Genomic DNA, 11,948 nt, shown 5'->3' on the forward strand with positions numbered 1-11,948 from the left:
TGGGGTCATTTCTGCCATTATCGCTCCAAAAGTCTGAATTAATTTGTCTGTAAGAAATGGCGGGCACATAAGGGTTTCTCCGATTTTCTTGGGAAATAATGGAGTTAATGCGCGTACATTAGAACAGTTTGAACAATGCAGTATGAAATTCAATGTTTAGTTGTAATGCACAATTGTCAAAGAGAAGCTAACTTATACGAAATACTGAGCAAAGTAAATTCGTTCCTTAGATGAATGGTTCCTAAGAATGTTGTAGGGTCAGCACTAGGACCATGTGCACCTTTCTCTCTCATAACGACGCCAAATATTCAACAGAGTTGCTGGTGCTCAGGCTGCCTGGTCGTTCGGTATGCGCTCTCGACTGCTATTTGGACTTCTCGATGCTCCTGGGTTCATATCCTGTCCGCTGCCTTCCCCCGTCGTCCTGCGGGAGGTTTGGACTAGTAGGTAAATTATCTTCAATTCTGAAGGAACATCCGAAACATGTAAAACATTTTACAGAAAAAACAAACATTTTATAAACAAATCCTGAAGGAATGTAGTAATCCTGATTTAAGTCTGGCTTCATCGTTAAGTAGATTTGAAGGTCTGTCTGTCTTTTCGTAAATATCTGATTGTCAATTCGTTGGCTATTAACTTTGAGACGAGTCGTTCACATTTCTTCTTCGTCTTCCTCCTTTTTTGGAGCGTTCAGATGACTAGACCAATATACTGAACTAGACCAATATACTGAACTAGACCAATATACTGAACTAGACAAATATACTGCACTAAACCAATATACTGAACTAGACCAATATGCTGAACTAGACCTATATACTGAACAAGAAGGCCTTCATATTTGTTTCATAGTACTGCTGTATATGTTGTTTTTGAAACATCCAGACTTTCTTTACAAAACAAATATGTTGGCTTATTATCATGTTCCACGAAAATAGATCCATTCACTTTTCATAGTAGATTCTATATTCAGAGTTTCATTCATAAACTCCATAAACGCGCAATCGTTAAAGGTCATGGTGACCAATCCATCAGAGAAAAAGTAAGTATCCTAACCAAGCTTCAGATACATTGACAACTTTTTGAAGGGGGGGGGGAGGATTTTCTGCTTTTTGTGCCGACATTTCGGCTGGCAGGATGTTGTTCTGGCCCGCGGGCCGTACTTTGGGCATCACTGCATTATGATATAGTTCCCCTTGCAGACCTTGCGATCTATAACTATGTCTATAAGGTACTGATGAGGTAGAGGTCATCTTGGGCAGACTGTTCACGAAGGTGCCATACGACCTACACAACGACCAACTGCCTTTACTTTTCCCAACTAATGTTAGGTAGAGTTGGGTGGAAAGTAAAAAAAGTAAAAATCCTTAAGTTTTACCAGGATTCGAACTATAATGTGACTGAATCCCTAGCAATGTACCATGATGTTACTGAATCTCAAATGATGCCCTAGAATGTGGCTGGATTAATCATAATGTCCTAAGATGTGGCTGAATCACTTGTGATGTCTTGTGATGTAAAATGTATTGTAAATAATTCAGTTCCAACGTGTTTTTCTCTCAGTCATTACAAAAGAATACCAAACGTAGAAACACTTGTCTAACACCTAACTCCTAGTAGTCAAGTAACAGTAAAGTTCCTCTATCAGACCTTGCGATCTATAGGAGTGTCTATAGAACTCCTGGTAGTAAAGTAAAAGTAAAGTTCCTCTATCAGACCTTGCGATCTATAGGAGCGTCTATAGAACTCCTGGTAGTAAAGTAAAAGTAAAGTTCCTCTATCAGACCTTGCGATCTATAGGAGCGTCTATAGAACTCCTGGTAGTAAAGTAAAAGTAAAGTTCCTCTATCAGACCTTGCGATCTATAGGAGCGTCTTAAAAATGGCTGCCTGGCCGTGCGGTTTGCGCGCTGGACTGTCGTTCAGATTTATCGATGGTCCCGGGTTCAAACCCTGCCCGCTCCCATCCCCCGTCGTCCTGCGGGAGGTTTGGACAAGGAAGTAATTATCTTCAACTCTGATGGAACATCCGAAACATGTAAAACAAACAAAACAAATTCCAGAATTCAAAATCCCAGTCTTCACAGAGATTCAAACCTGAGATCTTCGGTTCGAAAGTCAGGCGCTCGACCACCCAGCCACCACATCCTCTTATCTCATGATATGCTGGTAATTATTGGTTATTAAAGGGTATGTGATTTGTCTTGTTGAATGCCAATGTATGTCACATCGTTTCCTACAATCATTGGATTAACGATACAAACAAATACAATAATAAATAAATAATTTCACAACTTTAACAACAAAAATAAATCTGGCCGGAATATTGTTGGATCCCGAGGACATTCCACCCTTTGCGTTCTTTGCGTTACCATCTAGCCACTTCTTTTAATCTTTTTGACTCACACAGTCAACACAAACACATATACACATATAAACAGTCAGACACAATCTCTGCCACCAAAATGAAACTGTTTTTTGGCCAAATATTTCCCCACCAGTAACGTCTCTGTACCCACCTCCCACTGCGCAGTTGTTTTTCTTCCTGGACTCCCAGTCTTTCCACAGCATTGTCCCTGATCTTCTTTTGGGAGCATTCTCCCAAGTCCTGCAACCGCTCGCCCTGCGTCTCAGCACTCAAAAGGAGGGGAGGTGGCGGAGAACTGTATCTGATTAAATCCTATATCAATATTTTGGCTTGGGAAAAAAACGCGTCCAGTTGCCACGTTGGCACGCGCGACCGTTGTCATGTCTACCCGCAGAACTGTGGCCAGTTTTTATTAGGAACACAACTAAATTTGAGTCCGAGGCTGGAAACTTCAAAGTGACCACATTGTTGCCTTCAGATCTGAAACGCAGTTCGCCCAGGCTTCTACCACCGCCATCTCCCCCTCCTTTACGATTTCTATCACTTTTTTTTTAAATTTTACTTCTGGTCTTGGTGAAATCTGCTCGGAAAGGGACGCCACTTGAAAAGTTTACTTTGCAACCCGTCCGAGGTGACCCTTGACCCGAAGTTAACTTATGCGACCCCTTGTCGTCAGTTTTCCGATAATTGCCTGAATAGTGGAGAAGCCTTGACCGGTCCAGGGATGGGAGGGGTGCGGGTGAGGGTCCAAGAGGATTTAATTAATCCGCTGGCAAGTCCATTTAGATGTTTGGACGATAGCTATTGAAGCATGGTGCTGTTGTTGTTGAGGTCGAGAACAATCCTCTGGCAGTGGGCTTAGTAAATGACACCACAGGGCTGTTAAAGGAGTATTGTGGAACAGGACAACATTAGGGCGTCAGAACAAGACAGTAGTAGGAAATCCAAACAACACAGCGGTAGGACTATCAAACAAGACAGCGGTAGGACTATCAAACAAGACAGTGATAGGACTATCAAACAAGACAGCGGTAGGACTATCAAACAAGACAGCGGTAGGACTATCAAACAAGACAGTGATAGGACTATCAAACAAGACAGCGGTAGGACTATCAATAAAGACAGCGATAGGTCATCTAAAGAAGACAGTGTTAGGACATCCACACAAGACAGCGGTAGGACAATCAAACAAGACAGCGGTAGGACAATCAAACAAGGCAGCGATAGGACATCCAAACAAGACAGCCGTAGGACAACCAGATAAGACAGCAGTAAGACATTCAACCAGGAAAAGGCAGAAAAATAGCTGATTGACTATAAGAAAAGGACAACAAAAAGGGCAACAAAAAGGACAACAAAAAGGACAACAAAAAGGACAACAAAAAGGACAACAAAAGGACAACAAAAAGGACAACAAAAAGGGCAACAAAAAGGACAACAAAAGGACAACAAAAAGGACAACAAAAAGGACAACAAAAAGGACAACAAAAAGGACAACAGAAAGGACAACAAAAAGGGCAACAAAAAGGACAACAAAAAGGACAACAAAAAGGACAACAGAAAGGACAACAAAAAGGGCAACAAAAAGGACAACGAAAAGGACAACAAAAAGGACAACAAAAAGGACAACAAAAAGGGCAACAAAAAGGGCAACAAAAAGGGCAACAAAAAGGACAACAAAAAGGACAACAGAACACTTGTGTCGGATGTTTGACTCATTCATTCTGATGGAACTTAAGAAATGTATTATTTAAAAAATTCAGGCTACATGCAACAGGCTACAGGCTACATGCAACAGGCTACATTGTGTGATTATAAGTGAAACAATTATTTACGCCACAATTAATGGGTGCAAGGCAAATATTTTTTTGGTCACTTTATTACCGAATTTTAATGTACGCCTTACTTGATTTCACACCCCATCCTTTTTTTTTTTTTTTATCATTTGTCTCCATAAAAGAAAATATTAACAATAAGAAAACATAATGTTGTTACACATGAATACCTTCTAAAGGTGACCCTAGCAGCGTGTGTAAGTCATATAATGTATCTAATCCATTCCGCGAGCATTAGAACATTATAAATTATCCAGAGGTCTAATCTGAACAGTCATCTTAACGCGAGTTCAGGATTGACTTGAAAATAATGGGTGATTGTTTCAATTGAACGCCAAATGAGTGGCGCCCCCTCACCCCCCCCCCCCCCATTACTTTCGCATTCTGCGTATATCCCTCTGAGTTCTCCATCTGTTCCCAGGCCGGCCGCTTATGTTCCCATTAATGTAAAAAGGTCATTATCATGCTGGATTTTTATCTGTCTTCAAAAAAACCAGCTTTAGAAAAATAGAATAGGCGATTGAAGTTAATTTGTTGAATTAAGTCAGAACAAATTTCAACTTAATGACTCACAGGATGATGCAATTCAGCAGATTTAGCTTATATAGCAGTACTTTCGCATATGAGTATTTTCCACTAGATCTTGATTTTTTTATTTGGACACATTGATTTGATGTTTAAGAGTCATACTCTTGTCTATAAATAGATAGTTAGTCCATTCAATATGATGTAAAGGTAAAAGACAGCTTGTAGAATTAAAACCTAATTTGGCCTTTGGGCAAACTGGGCTCTATAGCCTTAGCCGTAGTCTGTCTAGGTCCGCAAGGAGATTTTATAGCTGTCTCAGACTTCTGTGCCACTGTGTACAACATTTAGTGTTAAGACCGGTCTGCGCCTGCGCAAGTCAATCACTACTTTAAAAATACTGAGCGCGTGCAAGAGGAAATGCAACATATTTATCAACATGAAATACTGTACTTCTTGTTCATTTTCTGACTCGAAGACAAGCTTTATTAGTAATTATTACTAAAATTACGTGTAAATGCATATGATGTACATACAGAATAAGATCGAACGAAATATTGATCTTATTATAATACATTTATGATTGGCTTTCAAATAGTCGTAACTTATATTATGTGCTCAAGTGTACATTTTAAAAAGAAAACTAAAGTTTACCACGCATAGGCACGGAGATAGAGAGAGAGAAAAAGGGAGAGAGAAAGAAAGGGAAAAAGAGAAACAGAGAGAGAAAACGTGAAAGTGAGAGAGAAAGTCAGTCAGAGAGTGCTATGTATAGATATTGTCTATCTCACTACGTGCTTCTGGTTCCCCCTAGACTGTTGTTGCCGAGCTAAAATTGGTCTGGATTCTGATCGCTTTAAACAAATCTTATTTTCCCCACCTAATTGTAACGTTTCTAAATTTCCCAAATTTAAATAAAGCCACATTTCTAAAGTCGTTCTTTTCTTCGTACTCTAAATGTAGTTAATGACAAAGTTCTATATACTCATTTTATATATAAGAGCATTTTAAGTTCATAACATCACTTGTCCAAAGCAGTGGCGTCACTAAGGTCGTTTTCATCTGGTGCGGCTCGCACACCAGGTTTTATACATTTATTTCTCATTAAAGTCAACCTATATATATTAATGTCTAGGCAAGCCTATATAGCTTAAGTTGACCTACTTCTATCTGTGTCCAGTGTTACCTGTACTTTAATGACAAGTGCATGTTTGAATTCTCTCAGTTAGCAGACGACTCTAACATGCCAACAAGTACATCATGCTGTTTAAACTACTCTTCAGCTAACACGTGTTCTCGACCAGTACTCTCTCATTGCATCTGCAGTCACTGCTAACAATCTCTTACAATGAACAATAACAACTTTCTCTTCTGGTTCCAGAACAGACGTTTTAAAAAAGCACGACGTTACGCCTAGTGACGTGACCAAACAGCGACAAACATCATGAGAGCAGAGACCAATCTCAGCACAATATAACAAGCGTCAAAAATCTATTTCCTACTCTAGAGCCTTACCTTTTTTTTTTTTTGTTATCCTTTTATTTGTTTCCCCATGCTTCCAACATCTTCAGAGAAATTGTGTTTCCTTTCAATTGATTGTGAATTTAATGCCACTCCAGAAAGAACGTTAGAACTCTTCAACACTAAGCCAAGCGTGACCATCAATACTTCCTTCTTGTCTGTTCTCAATGTCAAGGATACCACCATCCCTCCAGCACGAAGAAAGCACAATAAGCCACCGGCCTGCTCTGAAAAATGTTCCTAGAAAAAAAAAATTCAAGACTAAAACCATTTTCTTCCGAAGAACACATTGTGTCTGGACCTGGATAAAAGAATTCACTGCTTCTATCGTGCAAAAAAAAAAACTAGACTCAAGAATCTATGACTTTTCGGTCCACACTACACGAGTAGTCCAGAAAAAAAAAACTTCCACTACTAAACAAGTATTCAAGAGCAGACAAATCTTGGCCTCCATTCTAGCTCCTACTTGGAATGAACTCTTAAAGCAGCTCGGCCTCTGTGTCCGTGTGTTATGTAAAGTTTGTATGGGGCTACAGAGGAGCCATTAGCAATTGTAATGAAGCTAGGAACTCAGTTCGTCATGCAATTGTATTAATATTTTACCGCACCAACTGATCAATGGGAAAAGGGGGGGAGGGGACAGCGCTGGTCTCGAAGGGCCCAGAGACATTCAGATTTCTACTTTCTTTCTTCATTTTCACTTTTAGGTGGAAAGCAGGGAAAAAAAACTCAAGGGGTTTGTCAAGGAACGGGAGGGGGTGTTGTGGGGGGGGGGGGGGGGAGGAGGAGGGAGGTGACGCCATTGTATTTTTTAAAAATATTCGACTGTTTGCTTTTCTTGTCCACTTTTTTTATTTCAACCTGGTAGAAGAAGAGAATGGAATAAGAGAGAAAAGGCAGAGGCGTAGCTTATTGAGGGTGTTGGAAGTGGAACTACTTTTGCATATTTCTACACACACATTTTCCCCCTTCTGTTTTGGCCCCTGTCCCCCCTGTCCCCTTAAGTCTTCTATCAATGCATTGATTGGAAGTTTGTCTAAAATCACCCCCCCCCCCCTTTTTTTTTTCATTTTCAAAAAAAAAAAAAGATCACAAAATCACCCCCCCCCCCCAACCCGCTTTTGTTTTGTCTATTTTCCTTTGCTAAATATTTAAATCAGGTCTCTTGTACACAATAGAAAGAAAATGTGATTCTAAAAATTGAGACATTTATGTAAAAATAAAGATTAGAAAAGAAAATATTGGCAATTAAAGCCATAGTATAATTTTTCCGTGGGCTGATGTTACATGATAGGATTGTCTTATAAGTAAAAACGTTGGGCTTTCTATTCTGCTAGGTATGAAGATGTATCTCACAGTAGCTCCTGCCTAACCCTAACCTGTTCATTAGTTATGCTATGAAATGTATTGGTTGGTGTGATAACCACGCAACATTGTAGTTAAATTTGACTGAGGTCAAACGCTGAGGTCACAAGTCTGGGAATGGTCAAGTTACGATGATGTAATCGATACTTAGTGGGCATGGAGGAGGAATACCTTCCCTCTGAAAATGAGGGTACTACATCTCCAGATCTTGCTGACCAAGCCAATACAGATCGGATTTTTCTATAAGCAACACAAGCTTTAGGCCCCTAAGAAATATTTAGCACTGACTTATGTAATATCTGGACTTATAGAGGGCGCCATATAACAAATAAATTAAGGCCTTTTCAAGTCTAAATTAAACACTGTTTGAAGAACAGATCAATTGATATTTTTAAAAATTCAAGAAGTTTCTGACACACTTCACAACAAAGTAATTTGAGTACTACCTACTGTTTAAAATCCCAAACTTAAGCTCCTAGATTCTGCCACAAGCAGGAATGGCTTCACATGAAATTTATAATAAATGAATATTCCTATTTGACTACAGTAACACCATTAATATAAGTCATTAAAATTAACAACAACAAAATTCAAATTATAAAATGTATAAAAAGATGTTATATCATTCAAACAATCTATACAGCGATTATTTTGTTTTAAATAGCTTATGGATTAAACAAACAAAAGGAACAAAGCCTGAAAGCTACGTCTTTGGGTATTTCCCAATGTAGGCCCAAGTCATTCAACAGTGAACTAAATGACTAAACGTTCATGAACATTTTGCGCACCGTCTTGAGTCTGGATCTATCGGCTTAGTTTCAGAATTTTATATCCCCTGAGTATTTATACATAAGCTTAAACCAGGATTTTATTTTCGAGGGAGGGGGAATTGGTGAGGGGTAACAAATGTTGTATTTCTTTTTAAATTATAAATATTTAGTTATTAAGAGTAAAATAGTCGTTCTTCATAAAGAAGGAATTGTCCTTCTTCAATTTTGTTTAATTTGCTGTTTTCTAAGTGCTATCGGAGCAAATGAAGGTGTTGTCTGAAACTACCAGTAACACATAAGAGTTTTAGTCTCTCATTAACAGAGTAACACATCGAAATGCATAGGACTGAACTATCTTTAAAGGAACGTCTGTAATTGATCAGACTTTGGTCAATCACAAGATCAAGTCTTAAATAAACCCATGAAAGAAAGAAACTACTAACAATGTTTTGGTCAGAATGTCAATGTCCTGGCGAATAGCTTCAGATAAGGTGCCCCAGTCCTTGCCACAGGCGCCAGACAGTCCAATCCGACCCGAACGTGTGATACATCCCGAGCAGACGGCGATGAACGTCATTGTTCCATGTGCCAGAGGTGTGATGCTGTCTCCCCGGCAACCATGAAACACTGTAACAGAAATGACCTTGACAGTGACGGAAATGACCTTGACTATGTGAAAGATGCACTTCATCTCACGATTTTTTTAATTATTATTTTTTGCATACTCTCATTGAAAAAGTCAAGTCCGCGGTTTCGATGATGTAATTTGGGATTCTTCAAGAATAAACAATTTGCCTACTGAATATAGTGACCAGTTATGGTAATATGATGGTCAGATGGTAGCTCCAGACAGCTAGTCCAACAAAACTGTAGTGAGCGTAGTATTTGATGAAGTGTAGTTCAATAAAACGTGGACAAACTGATTTGTATAAAACAATCATGTACTTAACTTTTTATTAGCATTAGAAAAAATAGGAGGCGCGGTGGCTGAGTGGTAAAGCGCTTGGTTTCCGAACCTGGGTCCGGATTCGAATCTCGATGTAAACTGGGATTTTGAATGTCGGGATCTTTAGGGCCCCTCTGAATCCACCCAGCTCTTATGAATACCTGACATTAGTTGGAGAAAAGTAAAGGCGGTCGGTCGTTGTGCTGGCCACATGACACCCCGTGAACCAAGGAAACAGATGAACTTTACATCATCTACCCTATAGATTGCAAGGCCTGAAAGGGGAACTTTACTTTTTTACAAGCTATTTACAATTTTAAAGTTCATGGTGAAATACTAAAATGTTGAACATAAAGTACAACTCACTCCAAGTCTACAACAAACACACGCCATTCTGTCAATCTCCAACCTCCGTTTTGACCCAGCATCAACTGGCGTTCACCTCTTATTTATCACCTGATAGTCTTACTCTTGGTTATTTCACACGTGTGTGGGATGTGTGGCGGAGAGGTCAAAGCCGCTTGTTACGGCATGGCCATGTAACTAGAAGTCTCGAGTTTGAATCCAGAGTTATGTTTTCTATGAACCCAAAGACACATCGGAAACCTCCAAGATATCCCGTCCCCATAGCCACACAAGAGATTGGACCAGAGAGCATAACAGATGCACTACATAAAAGTCATTAAAAAAACCACTATTTAGCTAATATTTATACGCACATATGATTCATAACACTTGTTGTTTTTTTTTTCCATCTTTCTGTGTATATTTTTAAAATAGAAAGCAAAAAGTGTCTTATCCACCCATACAGAGTGTAATATTTTGAGTATGGAAATATTTTCAAATCTAAAGTTGAATAAAAGCGTAACAGTATCTATAACTTCAAAGATATAAGAGGAAATAACTCAAACAAGGAGACATAAGAACGAAGTTGTCATTTAAGCTATCAACATAACATTTATAAAGACGTTTACTTCAGGTCAGCTGAACTCGTGGACAAGGCTCACAGCTGAATCGCATCACTCGCTTTCACAGTCCTGGCCTCAAATTAACCAATATGTGACAAATACATTTATCAGAAAAACACACACAAAAATGAAGATAGTTGTCTACTCCAAGCTGCAGATGATCCCGGACGGTTATGAACAGATGTAATTAGTTGCTGATTTGTGTGTAACCTAATGTATGAGATAAATGAACGCCAAAGCGTGCCGCCTACGATTCTGCAATTCTAGTTAAATTATTTATGTCACCTCACCACCTACAAAATACAAATGGACTATCCACCCTTTCTTTTAATGAAGCGCTATTTAAAAAATGATTATTCGTATTTTACAAACAACCCAGCTTCAAATAGCTGTTATATTCAACTTCAATTTCACCAACTAAATAACACAAAAATTGAGTTACAAACGGAAGAGCTTGGACTGCTGCAGTCACACAACATACTCACAGTCAGATAAAAAAAGATAGCTAATCAACACTTTCCTTGTGTCCACCGGAAACACACCTTAAAAGCTATTTATAGCTTACTCGTCATCATCGATGAACATCTCTAATTGCTAAGCCTTGTGTTTTAAAAAGCATGTAATGTTTTTGGCACTTTTTTAGCTTTGCTGACAAACCCAGGTTTTACGTTCTTCCGCTGGTAGCTGTAAAAAGCGTTTATTTAGTAGTCCAAAGTAGTCTTTCTATGTAAAGTCCTTGACGTGACTAAGTTATTGTATTTATTTTAAAATCTTTCTGTTTCCTTTTTTTTTTTATTCCAGTTTCATTATTTGGCTCTTGCATTTCTCCATATCTTTTTCTGTTTGTTTATTTTTGTATTCTCTCTCTTTCTTTATTTTATTGCTTAGACTTTAGAGAGAGTCAACAGGAGGTTCAGAATAGACGAGTTAACAAAGAGCAGATTACTCTTATTTACCTTGTTATGAAAATCCCATATTCTATACTTAAGGGTGGGGCCGCCATTTCGGAATGACTCAATAATTCAAAATCTTGTTGGATTTGTTTAAAAACATATCTGGGAAAAGGATTTGTCTTTGCTTACAATTCCTCTTTTCAGCATTCAAATTTTTCATCGGATAAAAAAAAAAAGAAAAACATTTTTAAAATAATATTTTAAATACAACACCTCCATTAGGACAACTTAAAAAAATAAAATATTTAAAAAATGTATTCAAAGAAATTTAGCTCTAAAATAGGGTCTCGAACTCGTGACGTTGACACATTCAGCTCCTAAAACGAACGCTGTTACCCATTTGGCCATCGGGTATTGCGTGATTGAGTAAATGGTTATTGGCACTTTGATTGTTTTATCATCTAGAAGTAGAGCTAGATTTTGATTTATGATCATCTTTATTAGATTGACGTCCAAATATAAGCAGCGCTTAGATAATAAGCTTGAAGCAACTTTAAATTGAATAAACAACTTAGTTATCATTGCACTACAGATGACTACTGCGCCATTTTTCACTCCAATTTGTAGCCAAATTAAAATGTATTTCATATTTTGCTTGAATGATTATAAAGGTCAAACTAGAGATTTCGCCGAGTGGCCAACGAGTTAGTCATTTTTTTTCTCGGCTATATACAGCAACTGTTACATTTTTACGAAAA

The 11,948-nt window shown here is 38.4% G+C and overlaps 1 protein-coding gene across 1 annotated transcript; it reads left to right on the forward strand.

The window, feature by feature from the left end:
* Nucleotides 1-1,016: 1,016 nt before the first annotated feature.
* On the forward strand, nt 1,017-4,081 carry LOC129926851 (cylicin-1-like). Its single transcript, XM_056033313.1, has 3 exons — nt 1,017-1,042; nt 3,256-3,542; nt 3,789-4,081. Exons 1-3 carry the CDS (start codon nt 1,017-1,019, stop codon nt 4,079-4,081), a joined length of 606 nt encoding a protein of 201 aa, XP_055889288.1.
* Nucleotides 4,082-11,948: the final 7,867 nt, after the last annotated feature.

This window comes from Biomphalaria glabrata, chromosome 6, assembly GCF_947242115.1.
Source record: "Biomphalaria glabrata chromosome 6, xgBioGlab47.1, whole genome shotgun sequence".
Classification (NCBI taxonomy): domain Eukaryota; kingdom Metazoa; phylum Mollusca; class Gastropoda; family Planorbidae; genus Biomphalaria; species Biomphalaria glabrata.